This window comes from Arachis hypogaea, chromosome 6 (assembly GCF_003086295.3).
Source record: "Arachis hypogaea cultivar Tifrunner chromosome 6, arahy.Tifrunner.gnm2.J5K5, whole genome shotgun sequence".
NCBI lineage: Eukaryota > Viridiplantae > Streptophyta > Magnoliopsida > Fabales > Fabaceae > Arachis > Arachis hypogaea.
Window position 1 is genome coordinate 51573180 of NC_092041.1, and position 24104 is coordinate 51597283.

The 24104-nt window shown below is 31.8% G+C and overlaps 2 protein-coding genes across 2 annotated transcripts; one reads left to right on the top strand and one right to left on the bottom strand.

Moving 5' to 3' along the window:
• The first annotated feature begins 20 nt into the window (after positions 1–20).
• Positions 21–19190, top strand: LOC112696602 (major pollen allergen Pla l 1). The gene is made up of 2 exons (XM_029287525.2): positions 21–251; positions 18681–19190. The coding sequence occupies exons 1-2, from the start codon at positions 71–73 to the stop codon at positions 19046–19048; spliced, it is 549 nt and encodes a 182-aa protein (XP_029143358.2). The 5' UTR covers positions 21–70; the 3' UTR covers positions 19049–19190.
• LOC112696601 (vacuolar protein-sorting-associated protein 37 homolog 1) lies at positions 19182–22450 on the bottom strand. The gene is made up of 7 exons (XM_025749431.3): positions 22213–22450; positions 21771–21977; positions 21587–21674; positions 20062–20101; positions 19916–19962; positions 19698–19818; positions 19182–19591 (listed from the first exon to the last, which is right to left on the bottom strand). Exons 1-7 carry the CDS (start codon positions 22224–22226, stop codon positions 19431–19433), a joined length of 678 nt encoding a protein of 225 aa, XP_025605216.1. The 5' UTR covers positions 22227–22450; the 3' UTR covers positions 19182–19430.
• Between the last annotated feature and the right edge of the window lie 1654 nt (positions 22451–24104).

A 24104-nucleotide genomic window follows, 5' to 3' on the forward strand; every position in this document is an offset into this window, starting at 1 on the left:
TTCAAGGCAGTAGAGCCATATCCATCTTTCTCTGCGTATTCGGAGAGGAAGAACCTGTTAAAGGTGAAATATGGGATTCGCAGTAGTGGTGGTGATGATCATTGCAGCCTCGGTGATAGCGGGTTGCACCAATAACATGGCAGTGTTGGCTTGGGATGAACCCCACATCATTCACGTGGCTGGAAAAGTGCTGTGCCAGGATTGTACCCAGGGTTGGAACGAATGGATTAGTGGTGGCAACCCGATCAAAGGTATAATGTTATTCCTATGTGATGTTTCTGTCTCTTGGACACAAAACTTGCTTTCTGTTCGCAATTATACGTGTTTCGAAACAATATATAAACACAAACATAGCTGAGATGAATTTTATTTATTCACTTGCTACAAGAAGAGTAGACTTAGGGTGTTTTTGGCAAACCGTCTGAAAAGTAAAATCACGTTTAAACTAATTTTTTGAAAGCTTCAATTTTTTGTTTGATTGATTTTTTATTCAAAACCATGTTTACAATAAGCAATAATTTTTAGTTTTTGCGTTTCACTAACGGGTTTTTAACCATTTACACTAAACATCTATTTTTCTTTTACCAATTTTATCATTTAGAGATGTTGTTGTATTATTTATGAAATTTTTATTATTTTTCTTAATATGAGCTCTCTTTTTCTATTATTTATTATTTTTATTTTTTTGTTAAATTTTTATTTGACATTATACACTCTTATAATTGTGATTTTTGTATATTATATTTATTATTGTCTTTTTATAATAAAATTTATTAATCCCATTAGGAAAAGTAAATTAAACAAAAAATTAACCATAAATAATAATAATAATAATAATAATAATAATAATAATAATAATAATAATAATAATAATAATAATAATAAATTATAGGGTTCTAAAAAAGAGTACTAAGAGAACTAAAAATATACAATATAAAATACATCATCAAGAACTCTTAGATTTGTTTCCATCACTACCAAGATAAATATTTAATTTTATTATTTTTAGCATTCTTTTTTTATAATTATAATTCTGGTATAAACAATTTTTTTATTGTAATTTTTTTATATTATAGATTATGATCCCATAAAAAAAGATAAATTAAATAAAAAATTAATCATAGGTATTAATAAAATCATAAACGTTGGATTCCAAAAAAATATTAAGAATAAGATTATTGTGAGTATTAGAACAAAAATACGATGTAAAAAAAGTACTAAATTAGCATTTTCACGTTAATATTTAAAATATAAGAAAAATGTAACATATATGGTTAAATACTCTTATATATATAATTTATATTTCTTATTTTTAATATAAAATATATTTTGCTAATTTTTATATGTTATTTTTCTTTTAATAAATAAATATTAATTTTATTATAAAATTAATTAATAAGATTATTCAAATATCTAAATTAAAATGATAGAATAATATAAAAAAATTATTTAAATTGATGTCTATTTTAGTAATTTTTCATCTAAAAGTAATTTTGAGTAATGTAATCCAAACAATATTTATTTTACTATAATCCATTTTGATATAAAGATGGCCAAACAAAAATCACTTCAATACAAACTTACTTTTTATCAAAATCAAGTTTGCAAAATAAATTTTATGCAAACTCCCATTTGCAAACTATAATCCAGACACACACTTTACGATCAAGATTATTAAAAATCGGACTGTTCAGAGAATTAGAGAAATTTGAAGATTTAGAAATTCAGTCAGACTTGAACGGTATATAAAGTTAGATAGCTAAATCTTTTTTGAACCAACACTACAAGAAAACAGCTCTATTGCCACGCTTTTAAAGCTGCCAGTACGCTTTTGAAAGGGTCACATCTGCTAGCGTAGCGGTTACTCTATCGCCATGCTTTTGGTGACCTATCACCATGCTTTATTTTTTGCCACGCTTTTGCAATAAACGTGGCTGTATGTGAGAGATATAGCCACGCTTTTAAAGTGTGGCAATAGCAAGAGATACGACCACACTTTTAAAGCATTGAAATAGCGAGAGATACTACTACGCTTTTAAAAGTGTGGCGATAACAAGAGATACGGCCACACTTTAGCGAGAGATACAGCCACGCTTTTAAAGCGTGCCGATAGCGAGATATTGCCACGCTTTCAAAGGGTGACAATAGCAAGAGATACGGCCACGTTTTTAAAGCGTGGCGATAGTCTTATCAAATTAAAAACAAACTCATTTTTCTGACTTTACCTTCATCACTGCACAATATAAATTTTCAGTCCTTTTTTATTACCAAACCTATAAAGATAGTATGCAATTTTTATTACAAGACAAATCAAACAGTAATTAGTGACATATATAATTTTTGCAATAATTGTTTTATACATTAATACACAAATACATAATAAATCTCGAGTTTAAACTCTGATCTCTCAACAAGCTTCTCAACCTGAGCATAAAAGCATAGAAATAATCAAATGGCCAATGCATCATCTCCATATATTAGTCCTACTGAGAAAGAAAACACTAGGGCACTCTTTTTATATGGATAAAAGAACGGAAGGAATTTAGGAGTTTAAATTTCAAGTCACATTATATATAATGAATTCTATGTTTGTCCTCTACCAACTAACAAAAAAAAATGAAATTTTTTCAATAGTACAAAATGTTGTCACCCAATTCACGAGTAATTTCCATAACCCTCATGCATTGTTTTCTTCAACGTCTCAATTTTTGCCAACTTCGATAGCCGCAGCAGCCATCAGCTCATCAAAGTTTGTTGTCTTTCCAAATCCCAAGTAATATTTCAATCTAAAACACCATATATCACATGTAGCAGTCAGAAATCAAATGGATTAAGACAACAAACATAATCTAAAATCAGCAAGCATAAGATATCTTACTCCTTTCAGCAGCAAGCCCATTATTTTTCAATATTTCAACAACAGTTACCAATGTGGCAATAGCTGTAGCAAAGAAAATGCAAATAATTCAGAAATATCAAAATTGCAATCACGAAAAAAAGTTGAGAAATATTGAACTACAAAGGAACAACTCATAAATAAATCACTAAAGAAATCATGCATATATTTCTCATTAATTTTTAAATGTAATTCTCCCATCCCAGAAAAAATGTGTTGTACTTCAAAAATAGTGAAACAACTCTACAAATATTGCATTTCCAAAATACAATGCTATCTAATACTTCAATTAACTTACTAAATTTGACAAGTATTACACAATTTTTTCAAGTTCAATTGTGAATCCTTGCTCAAATATGCCAGTTACTACAAATTATTAGTAGACTTCGGAAAAATAAGCACAAAAAAGCATATTCGCAGCATATACATTCATAACCCTTCTATAATTAGAAACTATTATACTGAGTTTATAAAAGGAGGAGATAACAAGATAATGCATAAGAGAAATGAATAACATCTATATTCAGTGTCAAAATTTATTCTTAAATCACAATCTACTTATTATTATACCATTAGAACTAGCAAAATAAAATCTTTCCTTTTCAATAAACATATAAGAGCTCAATTTTCTACTCATCAAACTTAGTACTATGAATCAAGCAACTCAATTTTGAGATTTCAATTAGTTCATACAAGTAAAAGAGATCATTAGGTCAAATGCAAATGAACTAAGCGGTGCTGAAGAAAATTAAACAAAGTAAAAGCATTAATAAGAGAGTTATCTATATACATACCATTGAATCAATGGATTTTTAGTTCATGCAATAATCCTCAAGTTCTTGAAGCTCGTGAGAGAAGTTCTGCAAATACGGGAAGAAGGCATCTGAGACTGAGATTGGAACACAGAGATAGGTAGCAGTAGCAAAGTAGAAGTAGAATAAGAGGTAGCAGCGACAGCGAATAGTAATATGTTGAGCTCGTCAATATTTATATATGGTCACTTTGAAACATTGGAGACAAAAGTTTTTGGGATCCCAAGATAAGCTATTCAACCAATCAGTTCATAATTTCTTATAAATATAAAACAAGCTAGAGCATTAACAGCTTCATATATTAGATTATATTAATCTAGTATGATTTTCAAATGAAAAAAAATATGGAATCTATGAATTACCTTTTTCAATGATTCGGAGTGCTTACAGCTAAAGAACTACACTCAACAATGATTTTGTTATGCATAAACACATAAAAAAAGAACAAAACTTAGTTTAACAAATGAACCAATTGACCTTAGATTTAACTACTATAATGAAAGCAAAAGAACCATGTTCGACATTATTATATGAGGCTTAAACAATTATCATTTAAACTTCTCTAACTACTTACAAACTAAAGAATTAGAGAACTAGGAAAGCACAAATGAATCAGTGAATAAACAACATAAACAAAGAAGCACAAATGAATTTTGTTGAAATGAGAAGTCAAACCTTGCTAGTAACCTTGTTCTTTGGGAATTTGACGGTACCTGCGGTTCTCTCCTTCCACCGGTTCCCTTCCTTGTCGAATCGGTAAAACTTCAATATCCTAAAATCAATTGGAAAAGAATACTAACAATTAAAGGCACAGAATTATTGTAATATTCAAAATAAATTATTAAATGGTGATTGAAGATTTACTGAAAAAGTATGAGTTAAAGATTACAGATCAAGGATGGCATCTTCATCTTCTTTGCCGGTTGTGATAGCAACCACCTCGAGCTTGATGATGGAAGGGAGCGGCCCTGAGCAACAAACCTTCTCCAATGCTCCTACGAAAAGGAGTGGGGGTTAGGGGTTCGTAGCGACAAAAGAAAGCAATGGCGGAGTGAGCATCAACGGAGGGTTTGGGTTGGACAGTTGAGCGTTGAGGGAGTTACCACCAGAGAGAGTCACCGCCGAAGGAGGGTTAGGGTTTAGGGTATGAATAGCGATGGTGGGAGTGTCAGAACAGGGACGATGTTCTTCAGATTACTGGGGTCGCGTAGTGCTGTGGTTCTTTCGAAGAGTTTAGGGTTCTTTCGAAGCGCCTTTCTTTTAGGGTGAATACAAAGGTTTCGAAGAGTTTAGGATCCAAAGGAGAAAGATAGAGTTTTCGTAGAGGGTGTGCAATTTAATTAACTAATTATATCCTTTTCAAAACGATTTTTTTTGCAACCATTTGGCCACGCTTTTGAAGCGTGCCAAAAGAGTTGTAGGAAACGGCCACACTTTTAAAATGTCGCTATAACAAAACCCTGTCACCATGCTTTAAAAGCGTGCCTGTTTTTCTCTATGGCTACGCTTTTTAAGCGTGAAAAAAAGCATGGCCAAATCTCGAATCAATTGCCACCCTTATAAAAGCGTAGCAAGAAAAAATGTGACCAAATCTCTAGTTAAAAGCGTGGCCATTGACCACTTTTGGCCATGCTTTTAAAGCATGGTAAGAAAAAAGCATGGTCATATGCCTTTTTTCTTGTAGTGCAAGTTCCAATAAGCACTTTTCATTGTTTTCTATTTTTATTCTTCTTATACATGTTTAGTAAAATTATTTAGCACAGAAATTTTGATACACAATATAGAAATTTTAGTACATAGCATAAAAAGTTATCAAGGATCACATACCTAAAACATTGACACCCCACAAAATATGCACAACATAGAAATTTTGGTGCATAGTACAAAAATTTTGATACACATCACAAAATTTTTGTGCACAATGCATAAATTTTTGAAGGACCACATTTCCAAAATGTCGACATCTAACTAACAAAATACACACGGCCCAAAAATTTCAATGCACACCACAGAAATCTTTGAAAGACTACATGCCCAGAATATTTGTAACGATCTAACTTTTGACATGTTCGAACAATTCCCAATTGCAGAGGTTACCACTTAGTTTACCTATGGGACCCTAAACTCTGTATTACTTATATAGATATGAGTTTGTTACGCTATCAAATTCACATAACTTAGCCAAGTTTTATGAATTTGCGCTTGAATTAAAGACAAATCTAAGTGAAACCATACAATCACGTAACAAAATAAAAAAAATAAAGCAGTTATCATATAATGCCTTAAGGCTCTATTCATAGATCTTCCAATTAACATAGAAAGTCATCACAGATACCCAACCAGTAATACTTATAATTCAGAAGTTAGTACATAGTAAACTTATAAATACGTAGAAAAAATAACCATTTTTATCCACAAATATTTAAAAGAATGATAAAACTATCTATAAAGAACAAAACTAATGTTGTACTCACCAAAGATGTGTTATGCTTGACAAAAATACCCAAACATTAAAATTTTATTAACTCTTGTAAAAATTTAAACAAAATTCTCAAATTATCCTTATGTCTATCATTTTCAACATCTAAACAATCACTACTTTTATTTTTTCAAACCCTAAAACCCTTCATAACCTCTACTTTAATCACCTTTAACTCATAACAACCACACTAACACCACCAACAACACTACCAATATTACCAATATGATTATCAATAATTGAGAGGATAATTAATCTGGATGATACTAGACCAACGAGTGCTTGGGATTAAAATCTTGTGGATCTAACATAGGGTAACCAGAAATTTTGCCATCCAAAATTTGTAGTGGTTCATACTTATACCCAATCCCTATAAATTGATATGAAAAATTAAAGACCTCGTTAGGTTTTCCTTTGCCAAACTAAACCTAGTAGCTAACAAAGCCCGCCACGTCAACTTTGCCACCGTCACGGATGAGATTTCCACTAGGATGCAGCATTCTCTGATGAACTTGCTACCGAGAGGAATACCATTGTGGCAATGTTCGAATTGGAAATAGAGGCCCTCAGAACCTTCAAAAAGTGGGAAGAACCACACAACGGTGAGTCCATGAAAATGAGAAGAAAGAGAGGATGAAACAAGAGTTGGAAGTGGTGAAGATAAAAGACTTTATTAACTTGCAAATGAGGAAGTTTGTGCAGGAGCAAGAAGAGTGGCTTGACAAGTTTATGAAGATGCTGGAATAGAAAGAGAAAGAGAGGGTGCTAAGAGGAAGAGGTAGTGTTGGTAGTGGTAGTGTTGCTAGTGCTAGTGTAGTTGTTGTTATGAATAAATATTGGTAAGGTGGAGGTTATGGAGTTTTAGGATTTGAAAAAAATTGATGATGGTTCAGATGTTGAAGATTATAGAGAAATAAGGATAATTTGGGAATTTTGTGAAAAATTTTAATAAAGTAAATAAAAATTTAACGTTTGAATATTTTTGTCAAATATAATGCATCTTTGATGGGTACAACATTAATTTTATTATTTTATGTATAATTTTATCAGTGTTTTGAACATTTATAGGTAAAAATGGTTATTTTTCCAAATACAGATATATACATACAATACATATGACATTCCGGAACCTAGCCTACACATGAGCCTCTAGTCTGGTACCCAAGCTAACATAAAAGAAAGTAAATTCTTACCCCTCAGAAAATACTACAAAGGAGAAGTGGACAAAATCTAGTACTGAAGATGACCTATCCTACAACTGCCTTCAAAATCGAAAACCCAGTCTACTATTATCGTCTTAGAATCATCGCACGGAGCTTCCGACCTATCTCCTATAGCTCCACCACCCGAGGAAGGATCAGAAGCGTCCTCTACTGGATCTTCCTCAGGATCATCCTCCTTAGGTGATTACATCATAGGTCTGTCACCCCTAACTAGAGTGAGTGCCTCTCTTAGGGGATCTAACTGTGCAACCAACTAATCAACTGGAAAGGGATCCGACGGAGGCTTTGATGGTGTGTTGGGCTATGGATCAACATGAAGTCCCTCAAGATGGAACTCTTCCTAATAGTAGTGTGAAGGGAAGGCAAGATGAGTACCTCCTAAATGTAAGGCAAAAAGTGAAAAGTCGTAGGGTTGGAATAGGTTGAAGTCCGAAACATACAGTGAAAAAGCAAAAGAACGATCACGGAATGTATACATCTGAGTACTTGGCTCTCCCCAACTGATGGCGCTCTCTAGCATAAGGTCCCCGTAAGTAAATACAGTCGGCATCTCAATGAACATAACTCTTGTGCTAGTGATCATCACTGTAGGATCCATCTGTGGAAAAAAGGAAGGAAAAGGGGGTGAGAACCTACGTTTCCCAATAAGGTACTAATCTAACAAAGGGGATGAATCGTATATCGTACCTAGGGCACAACTATAGTGTAAAAGATCGTCGTAAGTTTTTCCATGTTAACCATAGGTTCAATGGCTATTTTGAACTTGGTTTTTATAGTTAGACTCTCATTAACTATACTCTAGTGTTTGTTAGTATATGTGATGAGTGAAAACATGATGTGCTCAAATACTGACAAGTATACCATATCGTTCAAGTAATACCACGGTGAGTGGTAGAGGTGTTTGCAGTTCAGTTTGGTTTGGTTTTTTAATGAAAATTCATCCGATCCAATGTTATATTAATAGTATCGTTCGGTTTGGTTTGATTTTTTTATTAAGCCCATCCGAACCAAACCAAACCAATTAAATTTGGTTTGGTTCGGTTCGGTTTGTTCAGTTTTTAAATTTTTTCAAAAACCTTTCCTGTTATAATCATCAAATCATATCTAGGGTACTAAAATAATTAACAATTTCACAAAATCAGTAGATGCAGATGGAACAATGATCAACTTATAAATCACTAACAAATTAGCAGAAGCACAAGAAATTAAAATCATTAACAATTTTGTTACAAAAATAGCAGAAACAGATAGAACAATAATCAACCTGAATTGAATCAAGAAAATCAAGAAATACATCCAAATTAATTCCAAAAATTTTGCAAATATGGTGCACCAATTCCAAACTGAATCAAGAAATAGAACCAAACTAAATAAAAAATACAACCAAACTAATTCCAAAAATGTTCATGTAGTGCACCAATTCCACAAATTCTTCCTCTTTCACCTAAGATGTACATATCCGCCTGCAGCACAAGTAAACCCAAGAATTACATAAAATGGTTTCAAACAGATTATATGCAACAGAGGTTATGAAAAAGTATAAAATAAATGGTCAGAATCATATAATGGTGAATCTTTTACCCCTTCTCATCAATCTAAGGCCATCCTTGTTCAATTTCAGGAGCTTCTCATCAATCATATAATGGTGAACAGCTTCGTGAAAGTCAGCCCCATTTTTAACTAATCTGAACACAACAAAACAGAAACCGTCATCACATCATCAACACATCCGATCCAAATTTGATTATTTTTTATGTTAAAAAAATGAAATACACATATGAAATGGATTATCATAACACCATAAACAATTGACGAATGCAATTCCAAAATTGGTCGATAAATATAGTCTATTACATTCACTATCAGTAGAAGTAATAATGTTCAAGGCAAAGTCAAGAAAGCACAATAATATTAGAAATGATCGATAAATATAGTCTATTAGAGTGATGTTCATAGACATACCAACTGTCGATCGCCTGCTGAACTAATTCATGTTTCCCACATTGGCTATACACCTTAGCTCTTCCAAAGTCTTCCCCTAAACTAAAAAGTTCAGAATCAACCCTAAACCAAAATTTCCTTAAATCAAAACAGAACAAAAATTTTAAAATTAAAAAACTAAATCAGAATCAACAACTCAACCATAGAATCAAGAACAAGCTAACCAAGTGTTCATTACAAATTAAAATCAATAAGACTAAACCAGAATTAATAAAAATAGAATCAGAACAAAAAAAACAACAAAAGACTTAGGCTCCATTGCAGAGGACGACGGTGGTGCAGGATGGTGAGACGATGGCAGCGACAAACCAATGACCAGAGAGACTGGACAGATCAATGGCGAACGAGAGATGGATGACAAACGAGAGACAGACGACGAGTGGCAGCGGCTTCAACTGCATTTAGTGTGTGTTGCTTCGGTTCGTTGAAGACGACAGCGGCTGTTGGTTCGTGGAGGAGACAGCTAATGGAGAGGTGGTGTGTGGAGCCGTCGAGGCTGAAGGAGAAAGAGAAGCGCTACGAGCCTATGAGGGAGAGAGAGGAAGAGAGAAGGGCCGCACCGCCGCGATGGTGCTGTCCGGCAGCGTCGATGGCTGAGAAAAAGAAGGATGAGTTTTCGCTGAGATCTGCGCTGGAGAGACTGAGAGAGTGCTCGAGGGAGTTATGGTTTCTGCTATGGGCGGCTGGTTTAGACGAAATTGGGGAGGGAGGCTACTTTTATAGTAGAGTTTTTAATAACACCGGTTCGGTTCGGTTCGGTTTGATTTTTTCTATCAGAACCGAAAACCAAACCGAATCGCAGAAAAATTGCAAAAAAATCATTTTTTTGGTTTTTTTGGTTTTCGGTTTTTTTGGTTTGGTTTATCGGTTTTGTTCGGATTGAATCGGTTTTGAATACTCCTAGTGAGTGGACATTGTTCCCGTGAGGATTAATTGATTGAGGCAAGCAAGGTCTAATTGAATCTCTAATTAGATCAATCAAACCTTAGATTGTAAAATATGGATCTTGAAGAAAAGAAAGAATAATGAAGAAAATAATAAGAGAACGCTTTATGAAGTTGGAAGAAAATCAATGGATGAGGATGTTGAAGGCCTTGGAGATGTTTGATTTTTGGAAGATGTGGTATAGTGTGGTATAATCATCGAGGGTCTTGCTAACATTGTTGTTCTCCTCTACCATTTTCTCTTCCTCTTCTTTCTTAGATTTTGATTTCTTCCTTAGTTGTGCAAGCATTCTTTGTATTTCGGGATCAAAAAGTGTCCAATCTTCTCTCCATTGCATACACAAACAAAATAGAAATAAAATGCACCGTGTTTAATAAAGAGGAAGAAAAAAAGAATAATAAAAATTTAAAAACAAAGATCTAATTTTGTGATTCAACCAAATGTATGTGGTCAATCTCAGTTAATCGACGGCAATAGTACCAAAAACATGATGGACTAATATTGGTAAGAGCACCAAGTCACTTTAAGTAATACCACGGTGAGTGGATATCATTCCTACGAGGATTAAAGGATTGAGCAAACAACTTCTAATCGAATCTGTAATTAGATCAATGAACCTTTGTGAAGGAAGGATGAGATCTTGAAATAATAATAGTAAAGTATGTGAATGAATGCTTATGAATGATTAGAGAAATAAATAATGAATGGAGATGTTAAGATTTTGAAGGTGTTTAATTTTCCGAATAGAAAATGTTCATGTTTTTTTCATTTTGACTCAGGCAAGATACTTTCACAACAAATTAAAACTCAAATTCCTTGGCAATTCAATTTTTCTTTATCTTATTTAATTGTCAATTTCTTGGTCAATTAATTAACAAAAAGAGGTTAAACACAATTCCGATTTAAAGTCGCACAACCATTCAAAAGCTATTCCTAGTCAATTTGAAAAATTATGAAAAAGAGTTTCAAACTAATCCCGATATTAAAATTCCCAAGATAATAAAGGAATCCAAGAAAGAGTTAGAATATTTTCCAATATTTCTAATCATTAAGATGAAGAACGAAATTCAATTTTAAAAAAGTATCAATGCATTAATCAAAATAAAAGAAATAATCGATTTACAATTCCATAAAAATCAAGCAGAACTCCTAACTGTAACAAAAGAGAATTAGTGACTCATGATAAATAGAAAGATAAACTAAAACTAATGAATATGAGATGCTGGATTCCAGATGATCCTCAATGAACCATTGCTCGCTTATTTATATTCTAAATCCTAACCTAAAATTCAAATTTAAACTAAATCTAATCTTATCTTTTAAAGAATAAGATGACTAAAACAATAATTCAAATTTAAATTAAAACCAACTCTTATCTTTTTATAAGAAGATAACAATAACAAATCATTCAAATCTTAAATCTTTGGAGAGTCTGGGCCGAATCAAAGTATCCTAAAAGAGATTTCTGGGCACTGGACTTGGAGTTCTGGTGCCGGGCTTGGACAGTTGGCACTGGGCTCCCACTCCTCTGGCTCTTTTGGGCATCTAGTGCCATCCTCTGGCGTTGGGCGCCAATGTATTTTGGGCCTGGATATCGGAAGCTAGTCCTATCTTTCTTCGAACGCATTGAGCGCCAAGGTTTGGCGCTTGACTTCTTAACCCGCCAAGCTCTAAGGTTATGTTGCAAAATTATTGAAGTTGGGCACAATATTGTGGAGTTTGAACTCCTACACCTGTTTCCTCCTTAAAACCTTTTTTGTTTGCTTCTTTTCACCGGATTTCTTTAAAGAATACTCCTAAATATACAATAATTCTAAAACAACTCCAAATATATAGATTAACTTGAAAACTTTAATTAAAACATAAAAATTTAATTTAAACATAAGAAAATTATTAAAAAGTGATGTAAAAATTACTAAAGATGCCCAAGCATCAAATACTCTCCTCATATGTATCACTCGGATTAGGACGCTTGCGTTTACACTCAATTTATGACTTTTTCCCCTCTTTTGTGCTCACTATTCTTACATTTTTCCACTCTTAGATTGCTTTAATAAATTTAATAAGTTGCATTTCATAAATTAAGAAACAAAGAGGCCAAACTAAGATAAACTTAATGATAGAAACTTTCAATTTGAAAAAAAAAAACATCATACTATATGACAAAGAACACAAAACTAGGATGGACACTTTTTAGAGTTTTAAAGACACTAGAATAATTTTTTATCCCAACTAATATCCCAAAGTAATTTGAAACAAATCTAAAATTTTGAATACTTAAAAATTTAAATCAACAACCTTGTTAATTATATTGTATGACCTTCTCCTCATCGTTTTTTCTTGCACTTCAAGAACACCACCTTTTTCGCTTTTTTTTTTAATTCTTTTTTGTTTACACTTCAAGAACACTATCGTTTTTTTTTTGTTCGTTTTTTTTTTGAATTTCTTAATTTTTTTTTGTAATGTAACTCTAAAGTAAATTTGCAAAAATAGAAGATAAAATAAAGATATTAAACAAGAACACTAGCATGTCTAGATAAATAAGAATTTTTCTACAACATATAACTGATACCAAATGTTATGAAAATACAGACAAAATTAAAAGCAATAAGAAAAGACACAGCGAAAACATAAAATACGGATAAAGATTTTTTTTACTAGACCAAATAAAGTTTTTTGACAAATCTTAACAACAAATCAAACTAAAATATGGACTACATAACTTCAAAAATTAATGCTAAATTTGTGACCCCCCAATGAATTTGAAGAGCTTTCTTAGTCTCTTTGATGTCCAACACCACTATTTTGAGACAAACTCTTGGTCTCTTTGTTGTCTAAGACCGGTATAATATAATTCTTTTAATATTCAGATCCTTTAACAAGACAAGATTACCATTCTACCCTTAGTTTTAAAATGCCAAAAATGTCCTCTTGAACACATATCATAAGATGGGCGTCCCTACATCGTTTTTATCCCCAACGTTTAGGGTAAGTCTCAAAGTTGTCCCTAACGTTTAAATCATCCTATTTAAATCCCTAACGTTTCAAAGTTGATTCAATGTTGTCCTGCCGTTAGGATTCTGTTAACGGAATTGATGGCAAGATAAAATTGAGACAATTTTGAAACATTAGAGACTTAAATAGGACGAACACGTTAGGGACAAAAACGATATATAAAAATAAATTTTATTTTTATTTTTTAATAATATTAATTTTTTACGGTACATAGTTATTCAATTATTTTTTAATCACATTTAAGTAAATTACACTTAATCACATTAATTTTTTATTCTAAATAAATTTATTTTTTTATAATTTAACTCTTAAAAATTTTTACTCATCATAAAATGTTTGTAGAATGACTAATACATAAATTTGTGAGAAAAATATGATACATATACAATAAAGTAATGTGATTCTAGTCATTTTACAAACATTTCATGATGTCATGATGAGTAAAAATCTTTAAGAGTTAAATTATAAAAAAATAAATATATCTAGAATCAAAGTAATGTGATTAAGTGTAATTTACTTAAATGTGATTAAAAATAATTTAATAACTATGTACCGTAAAAATTGATATTAATGAAGGATAAAATTAAAATTTATTTCTATGTATCGTCTCAATTTTGTCCCACCGTCAATTCCATTAACAGATTCCTAACGGCAGGATAACATTGAGTCAATTTTAAAACGTTAGAAACTTAAATAGGATGATTCAAACGTTAGAGACAACTTTAAAACTTACCCCAAACGTTAGGGACAAAAATAGTACTTTACTCTTTTAATTACTTTTATATCCTTACTTCCAAATTTGTACATCTTTATCATTAATCTTTTATGATATATCCTTTTACATCCTTTTTCTTTTGTAGTTATTTTTGTATCCTTCATCTTTATTTGTAATTACTATTTTATCCTTTAATTTTATCCTTAAAATATTTTATATTTCTTTTTCTCTAAATTACCATGTTATCCTTAACATTTTATAATATGATTGTTTTACCCTTTCCTCTTCAATTTTACCATTTAAGCATTATACTTTTTCTTAAATGATGATTTTGCACCTAACTTCTCACTTTGAATATTTTATCCTCCTATTTTATCAGCATGACTATTTTATCTTTATGTTATACAATTATCTATTTTAATATTCTCTTTTATTCAAAATGATTATTTTTCCTTTATATTTCATAATTATCTAGTCTAACTTTAACTTTTTATCCAATGACCTTTTTATCCCTTATTTTACTAGTTTATTTTTAATCTTTATCTAAATGAACATTATACCCTTATGTTCCATATTCATTTATCCTAACTTTATTTTTTTTTATCAAAAATAACAAATTTGTCCCTTATGACTCCCAACTTACTATTTTATCTAAAATTTTTTTTCTAAAGACTCTTTTATCCTTTTTAACCTAAATTACTATTTTATCCCTAATCTTTGACCCTTATCTTTTATCTTGTTATATTTACACTTTTATTTCTAAACTCTACTAAAAATTTTTTTATAATTATATTTTTATTTCTAGGATTCCTATGGTCATATTTTTAAACATTGTCTTTTGTTATTTATACTTTTAGCCCACTTTTTATTCTAAGTTGCATTTTAACCAAGTGTGTTATTTATACTTTTAGCCCACTTTTTATTCTAAGTTACATTTTAACCAAGTGTGGTGCATCATATATTTTACATGGACATCAACTTTGTTTTTGTGATTCTCCTAGACTCTTTTAACTACTTTTCTTCTAATCTTTCAATCTTTTACTTAATTAATTTTATTAACCACTTTATGAGTTCTTATCTTCATTTTCAACCTATGTAAAAGTATGACTTAACCACAAAAATATAGAGGTGTAACATATTCCATATTCATCATATATGCTTCTATAACATTTTCAAGTCTTTAAGACCCTTTCTTTTAATCTTTCATTCTTTTACTTTCTTTAATATTATGAGCATCCTTTAATTTTATGATTTCTTCTCTTGATTTTCATCTTTTACAAAATCATATTTTTTAGCCCAAGATTGCATACATAATTCGGCCATCATACATCATCAAATATATCCATAAAAAATTCATATAAAACATCATCAACATACTTTAATGTTTCATTCACCATACAAGCATCATCAAGCACACTCAAAATGATCATTAACCATCACCAAAACATCATTAAAACATCAATAGAAGCATTTTATCCAAAGAAAAAGCTTTCTAACTATCCTAACCCTTACCTTCCTTGTTAGTGCTTCTAAGTTTACTCCTTTAATCCTTATGATCACAACAACCTCCCTTATGAATTTGGATCCTTGATGTATGAACTTCTTAAGAATACTAGAACATGGTTTATGAACAAGATACCATCAAAACAACTTTTTGGATCATAGAAGGACCATGGGGGAATTTACAAGAAGAGAAGAGGAGGAAGATTTGTTCTCACTATTAGAAGTGATGTATCCTTGATCTTTAGAGACTCCTAGGCTTAATTGTCTAAGCAAGAAAAATAAAATCATTATTCCTTCTTGGAACCACAAAGTTGTCGAACATAAGGAGAAAGAAAAAGGAAAAATTCTCCTTACATACCTTGATGATCTTGAGATGGAAAACAAAGAAGATAATGAGAATATTGGGCTAACATGGATTCTTAAGAAGAGAGGTTATGTTCTTGAAAATGGAAGAAGAATTTGAATGAAGGTTTGAGTGTTCATGCTCTCTTTTTCTTCCTCTCAATTTCGGTCATTCTCTCTCTTTTTTTTTTCGTTCTCTTTGTTTTCTTTTCTTCTTACTAGATAACTTAGAGAATAAGTGGTGAAAGGTTAGAATATTTGGTGAAAGGAAAAAGGATTGGCAACGTTGGGAACAAGGAGAGATAAGGGTGGAGTTTTAGTTTTCTCTTTCCTTTTTCTTTCTTCAATCTTATCTCATTTTTCTTTCTTAATAACTTGGACAGAAATTAAGCATGTGATGAAATGAGATGATGATGAGATGGCGGAAGGTTAGAAGGAGAGTGAGAAGTTAGTGATGTAGTTTAGATGACATAATCATTCTTATCCTTAGGTATTTACCACATGATTCATTTAATTTCCTTTTTTTTTTAATCTTATCTCACTCTTCTTTCTTACTAATTATGACATAATAAATTTTAGCATGAGGCATTAGGAAGGGTAAGAGAGAGTGGAAAGCTTAGTTTTTGATAAATTTTTTTGAAGAAATTTTTGTACTTTTTAAAAACACAATCACCTCATTTTATATTTGGTAAATCAAAAGGTTTATGTGTTTATTTTTATAGTTTTTAAAAGTTAGAGGTATCTTTAAAAGTACCTAAAAAAACTTTTTAAAATTGACTTATACTTATTAAAATTAAAACGTTTAATATAATCTTATACATTAATTAATATTTAAATTTTAAAAATTATTATAATATTTTTAAATTTTAAATTTAAAAACATCTAATATCTATTATAGTATTTTTAAATTTTAAAAATTATTTTACTAAATACATTTGTTTATTTATACTTATTAAAAGTCATTTTTAATTTTTTTTACCAAATATATATACTATAACTTTTAAAAAATTAGTTTTTAAAAGTTAGTTTTCATAAGTTACTCAAAAAGTAAAAACTATACTAAGCTAAGGCAAAGTTGGAGAAAAGAGAAGAGTGAAAAATTATCTCGTGTGATAAAATCCTTGTGACATAATCAAGCTTATCTTATGTTAAGTTACCACATTCTCTTATCTCTCTTTTCTTCCTTGGTTCCTAAGACATAAGATTTGATCATGTGATATATTAGAGAGTGAGAGAGAGAACTGATTTTTGGAGAAGAGATAACTGATAGATAATTAGTTCACATGATGAAATATTGGTGACATAATGATGTTCGTCTTAAATTAATTTACCACATAGTGAATGAGTATACGGTGGACAATGGTTTATGAAAGGGGAATTAATGTAATCTTGTGGCTTGGAATTCTTGCAAAATAATTATTAAAAGTGGTAATTATTTGATTATTTATTTTTATTGTATTAAATATAATGAATAATTATGTCAATATGAGAAATATTGGTATCATAAATTATCTCAATTCTAAAATATCTTTAAAATATTCTGGTGAAGTTAAACTGATAAAAAAATACTAATTAAAAATTTTTATCGAATAAATTTGGACCTAGTAATTAAAAGTCACCATTAAAGAGTATTATTTTTTTTATATGAAAAATAATATTTTATTGGTGAAATTTTTTTTTATATATAGTTTATTTGAATTCGCCTCGTTAATACGAAGTGAACCGTGATTCTTGATTTTCGTAAATTCCAGTTGCATAATGCTCGAAATATTGCTCTACGGAAAATTGGATTATTTTAATATTGACTCATCGAACCAACAAAATACATTGGCAGCAATTATGTACTATGTGAAAAAAATTTTGTTCTATAAACAAATATTTTTGTACTATGTGCAAAAATTTTGATACTATATAAATTTATACTATGTATAAAAATTTTTATGCTTTGTATAAAAATTTATGTGCTATATGAATAAGCTTTTGTATTCTGTAACAAAAATTTTTGTATTGAAAAAGTGCAGAAAAGGAGAAAGCGATGACATATGCATGCGCCTTTTTTTTCCCTAGACTTGTGGCAACTTAGATTTAATTACAAAAACGTTAGTACATGTAGTATGACTATATAATAAAATAGTTTATTTTTATATAAATATACTTTTAAAATATGTTTTTAAATAACTAGATTGTTGAACCAATTTTTTACAATAGGTTTTTAAACCCGAACTAGACCAGCTAAGTAACGAGTTTTCAATTAATCGACCTGAACTAGCCAATTTGTTCTAGTTCTCAGAATATTGGATTTTGGATATTATACTGTCAACTTTATTGGTTCTAAAAACGGTACCAAGACCTATTTGGTCTGTCAAATGTTTTCTATTTTAATTTTCAATATTTCCTGCTATATTTTATGAAAGAATAAAGTATAAAAAAAAACTAAATAAATAAAAGAACACCTTATTTTTGAAAATAGAAAGCAAGAACTTGGGGAAATTCTATCCGAAACTATGAAGATGGCTGAAGATTTTGGAATACATGGGGCTTACAGTCGCCGAAGTGAAGAAGAAGGAAGAAGATGAAGACCACTTTCCCCTTTCTGTCTGAATATTTATTAATAGCTATTTGTTATAATTTTGGGAGACCCCCATATTTGACAATTTTGTATATTGCAATAAAATTATTATCTTCGAGAAAAAAAATATTGTTTTTACCGTTCTCATTATTATACTAATTCTTGTCTTTGCACTATTAGGAGTCAAGGTGTCTCTAACCTGCATGGACAAGAGAAGCAGGGTTGTGTATTATACAAGTGACGCTACAGATGAGTTGGGGCAATACGAAATAACCGTGAACAAGTATTTCAACGGCAAGGAACTGTATACGAAGGGGTGTACAGTTAGGTTGGTGTCATCCCCAGACGATGTTTGCAATATCCTTACTGAATTTGGTGGTGGAAACTCCGGCATCAAGCTCAGCCGCCCAACATCCGTGTATCGTGGTTTGATCAAACACTTGCTCAAACCTTTGTATTATACGACTCCTATGTGTGATAAGCCGGACACCGATAACTCTGATTCTGAATACAAAGATGCACAAGGACAACGAGGCCACTACAAATAAATGGCAATGTACTTTCTTTGTTCACCATTTCTTTCCCTTCGTTATCTGTTATTTTCCCCTTTCCCATTTATAAACTCTTGCAAGAAAGTGTTTAGAGTGTGTCAAGAAAAAAAAAATAAAAAAGAAATTAATATAACGAAAATTTAGTAATTTCAAGCTATATAACGTTTCATCGTCCAAAAGAATAAAAAAAACAGAAAAAAAAGGGCGAGCTGTTATAATGTTCCCCATCTGTAACGGATGGCACTATCCAAACGACTATAAATTTAATATAATTGGTGCCAAACAGCATTGATCAATTGCCAGATATATTGACAAGAATGAAAACAAAGTAGAATACAATTTTGACAAGAGTTAATTTTCATATTCCATATGTTTGTGCTCATATATTTGATGTCTTGGCAGCAAGATGTATGAGACTTTTACGGTGGTAAGCGATACGTAGCTTCTTGTAATGCTGCAAAAATGCTGCAAGGTCAATCTCTCTGTCAAGTATTTTCTGGTGTAGATTTTCAGATTCCTCATCTGTCTTATTCATAGACTCTGCAAAGTAATTATTTAATTTCGTCAAATTCATGAAACACCAGAAGCCGTCTCAATAGTAATAAGTTTGTGATCTATTGCGTCGAATTATCAATTGAAATCATACCTTGAATCCTGTGGATAAGGGATGCTGGGGAATTCATCTTCAGCATTTCTTCTTTCTGTTTCTCAAGCTCGCTTAGTTTCTCTTTAGCAGCAGCTAACTCAGTTGTCCGAATAATGCTACTCTGTTATAAAGGAGTAAGGAGGGAAATTTTATGTGGGAAATTTTATATTACCATAAAATTTCCCAAAAATAACCATAGTATAGGATTTCAATCTTACTTGATTCCTGAGTTCCATTATCCGAGGTTCCCTTTTTAGATTTTCCTCTGCATTAAACAGAACATTTGTGATGCTCTGCAATACTTAGTTGCAGCACAACCATCAAATGGCAGCACATCATAATAATAAATAATAATATAACTCACCCGCTAGCTGCAAATTCTCTTTGCAAAGTTCATCTTTCAGCTGATCAAATAAATATGGAATAAAAAGTTAACACATAAGCATATATAAAAACAACTAAACAAGCATCAGAAGGAAAACTGCTTGAGGAAAAGATTTGTATAGATTATAGAACAATAGATCAATAGAAATCAGCTAAACCTTATCCAATACATTTTGGACGGAACCACTTGTGCAATTGTGCGACGTTTTCTAGATTAGTATGATAAAGGCAACTGTTTGACCATTGTTCTGTAATAATCAGTATATATTGCGACCCTTCCAGTATGGCACCAATGAATTTCAAATTCTCAGTACTAGTAGCTGCAGACTGCACAAACATATGTACTCACCGGATTTAGTGCCAATCCCCCATTATAGCTAGCACATGGTGGAGGCACTAATCTCAATAATCCTAAGAATGTTCCTAATATATCCATGTCCTTCTAACTGTATATATATTAAGGGTAACTCTGAAGGAAGAAACAAAGAAGTTAAAATACATCTTTGGATCAAAATCACATTTTGAAATGGTATAAGACTGTAAGTCATAGACAACTAGCATTAGATATAGGGTTTGGCACACCAAACATGCAATACTCCTCAACACAGCATAGGGTGATGCTTTTATCTATGAACCCTAGAGGCAAATGGTATATATGGTAAGAACCTTCTAAAGCTTGTAATATCAGTTTACAATTCATCCCAAATGCAGAATGGCCCAATAACAGCATGCCGGTAGAATTTCTCAAAATTTACGTTAATGCATATCACCTCTTTTCATGCTTATACGCTCCAAAACCAGAAAGATCAAGGTATACTAAGACAAAAAACCAAACACTGGCTCAGCATGATATATAGTCGCAAAGAGACTCTGAAGTGAATGAAAAATCAATCAGGGAGATGCTTTGGTTCCCTCCGAAAATTAGAGGTACGTTACCTTCTGTGATTCTGTCATGTATTAGTCTATGATAAATCTATTTAACACTCATTTAACGCATCCAATAAATCTCTTTGCAATCTTATTCGAATACGAAGTATTATATTTGAATTGAATTCTAAACAATTAACTTATCGCATTATTTCTACTCTTATAGAAGTAAGAGCTTGATAAATACTTGCATAGTTCTAGAGTATATTTAATGTATACTCCAAAACTTATTTTAACCAAACTTTAACTACATGTTCAATTGATTAGAAGTGATAATTTGATGTGTTATATGCCATAGAGGGTAATATACTTCTTTGGAAGGTACCCGAAGAAATTGCCAGTCAGAAAAGACAGTTATCTAAACTGCCAGGGGAACAAAGTAGCTCTTCATAGCCCTTACAAATACATTGAAATAAATATTTTCATATCAACTTACAAAAAACTATCTCAGCAGAATGTAGAAGCAGCACTAAGCCACTTCCATAAAACCTGCTAACATAAAAAGCAATCAAGGCAGCGACAAAATTAAGAGGCATCAAGTTACCATACATTAGAGAGAAATCGTGTATTCAACTCACATTATTTTGAGTCTTGACCATATCAAGCGAATTTAGGAACTGTTGATAAGTATCCTTGTCGGACAACATCTTCCTCAACTCGTCGATACTGATAAATTCACAAAGAACAACACCATTAAGAACACCATATTCAGATGCAAATTAAAATCCCAAGAAACAAAATGGAGCAAGAGAGAGGTCTTACCTCTTGTCTTTCAAGGCGGCAATGACGCCGGCAGCTTCGGCAGGCGGAACATGCGACGAAGGGTGTATCCTCGGAGAAGCGTAGCCAGTGGAGGAAGCGGCGGAGGGTGTGGCAGGCCTCGATGAGCTCGGCGTGCTCATCACCGATGGAGGATACCACGACTGCGATGAAGAACCATCGTGCTGAGGTTGTTGCTCTTGTGATCCCCTAACCACAAAAAACAAAAAAAAAAATCAATCCAAATTTGATTTACGGCTTTCGTTCACACACATTGGAATTCGATAACCGTTGAATCTAAGCTAGGTATATGAAGAATTCTACTTGGGATTTTAGTTTTTGTCGAATTGAAAACGAGTGATACAAAAGATGCCATAGCGAGTTATTCCAAGGAAGTTTGGAAAATCGAAGGGGAAAGAAATAAAGAAAAAATAAATTGAATTACCAGAATCTGAACATCGAGCTGACGATCGATAACGAATTGCTGAATCACTGAGCTGAGCGAAGGAAAACCCTCGAAATTTTTGAAAAACAGAGACACGGAACGGCACGGGTAAGCAAAAATTTAATGACCCGTCGTTCGTTCGAGTTTTTGATTTCTTGGAAGGAATATTTTTTGGGTCAAGGATTCGTTACTCCGTCTTTGTGTGGGAGTTTCATTAACCAACACAATAATATTTATAAAATAAATTTTATTTTTTTAAAAGATAAATATTAAATTGATATTTAAAAAATTTTAGTGTAGATAAAATAGTATTTAATTTTTGTTATTGACAAAATAATTTATAAAAAATTTTAGAATTTGACAAACATGCTTTTGAGCGAATACGATGCTGACGTGGCCACCATATTTTGGTGACCTGACAAATAAGGGTGGCAAAGCAGGCAGACCTGCCCCAACCCGCCCCGCCCTGCCCAGGCCCGCCTCATAAATGGGACGGATCGGCCCGCCCCGCCAACTAAAATGGGTTCAAAATGCTAGTCCGCTCCACTTTATGGTGGATTGGCAGATTGGCGGGTTAGTCCGCTTGACTCTTTTTTTTTTGAAAAATAAAATTCATTAAAATTAACCAAAAAATAATGATTAAAAAATCAAATACAAATAAAAAATAATCAAATTATAATATAATTTTTTTATTTTTTTTATTTTTAACATCAATAAAATTGTTCAAAATAATATTTGTCAATAAAATCTTCTTTATTTTAAAAAAATAAGTCACATAATTTGAACATATATACAAAATTGTAAAATAAAATAAATAAAGTTAATAACTAAAAGAAGAATGAAAACAAAAAATGAAAAAAATGTTTAAAAATTCTATAATTATTAATTTTATAATAGTAATTACTCTTTTATTTATTAAAAAAATAAAATAAAATCTTTGACCCAGCGGGCCAGCCCGCCCCGCCCCGCCAAAACCCGCCAATTTGGCAGTGTGGGTTTGGCGGGTTTTGAAAATTTGGCGGGCTCCAAATCATAGCCCGACCCGCCTTTTTTAGCGGCTTTAACAGATCGACCCGACTGGCTTGACCCATTTTGCCACTCCTACTGGCAAAACTCTCTTTGCACTCTCTCCTCTCCCTTCCCAACGCACTCCCCCTCCCCAACGTAGCCTCCTCTGTAAGAACTGAGTTTTAATTAATAATTTAATTGTCCGGAATAAGTTCGAAAAATTAGAAAGATTAATTAGAAAATATAAAGGTGAGATTCAGATTCAATGAATTTTTACGAGCAAGAAAAAATATTTTTCTGTTGAAAAAGGCGTAAAGACGCGTACCGGTAATTTAGCCGACAGAACCTACTTAAGTCTGCCCTGTACTGCATGATAGAAAATAAAATAGTAGAAAAACTTAGGAAAATATTTAAAGTTGAAAACTGGGCACTAATTCTAAAAGTTTGATCCAAAGTTAGGCCAAACGGACCAAAAATTCTAACAGGTTGAACCAGGCCCAAGTTGGGCCCAAATCCAACGTACATAAACCCTTTAATGAGTCATTTTCAGCTCATTTTACACCAAAATGAAGAAAGAGGCACTGAGATGAGAAGTGAGGAGAAGGAAGCCATTATCACTATTCATCTCCTCTTTTAAAGCTCCATAACTTTTGATCAGGAGTTCTGATTGACGAGTCATTTGCGGCCACGCGAAAATCTCATCGAGCTCTTCATTTCTAGCCAAACAAAGTTGGTAAGAACTCAAAGCTCATGCTCCATTTTTCTGCCCTATGTAATTCTGTGATTTTGGGTTTTGATTTTGGAAAAATTTTGTAATTTTGGTTGTTTAGGTGTGATCTAGTAGCGGGTTATTGTTGAGTTTTGTCCTAATTCACAATGGGTAA

Coding starts and splice junctions, on each gene's coding strand:
- LOC112696602 (XM_029287525.2), top strand. CDS start 71: ATGGGATTCGCAGTAGTGGTGGTGATGATCATTGCAGCCTCGGTGATA. Junction 252..18,680: donor TGGTGGCAACCCGATCAAAG/GTATAATGTTAT, acceptor TTGCACTATTAG/GAGTCAAGGTGTCTCTAACC.
- LOC112696601 (XM_025749431.3), bottom strand. Junction 20,102..21,586: donor TGGTCAAGACTCAAAATAAT/GTGAGTTGAATA, acceptor TTATTTGATCAG/CTGAAAGATGAACTTTGCAA. Junction 19,819..19,915: donor TAATGGAACTCAGGAATCAA/GTAAGATTGAAA, acceptor CCTTTATAACAG/AGTAGCATTATTCGGACAAC.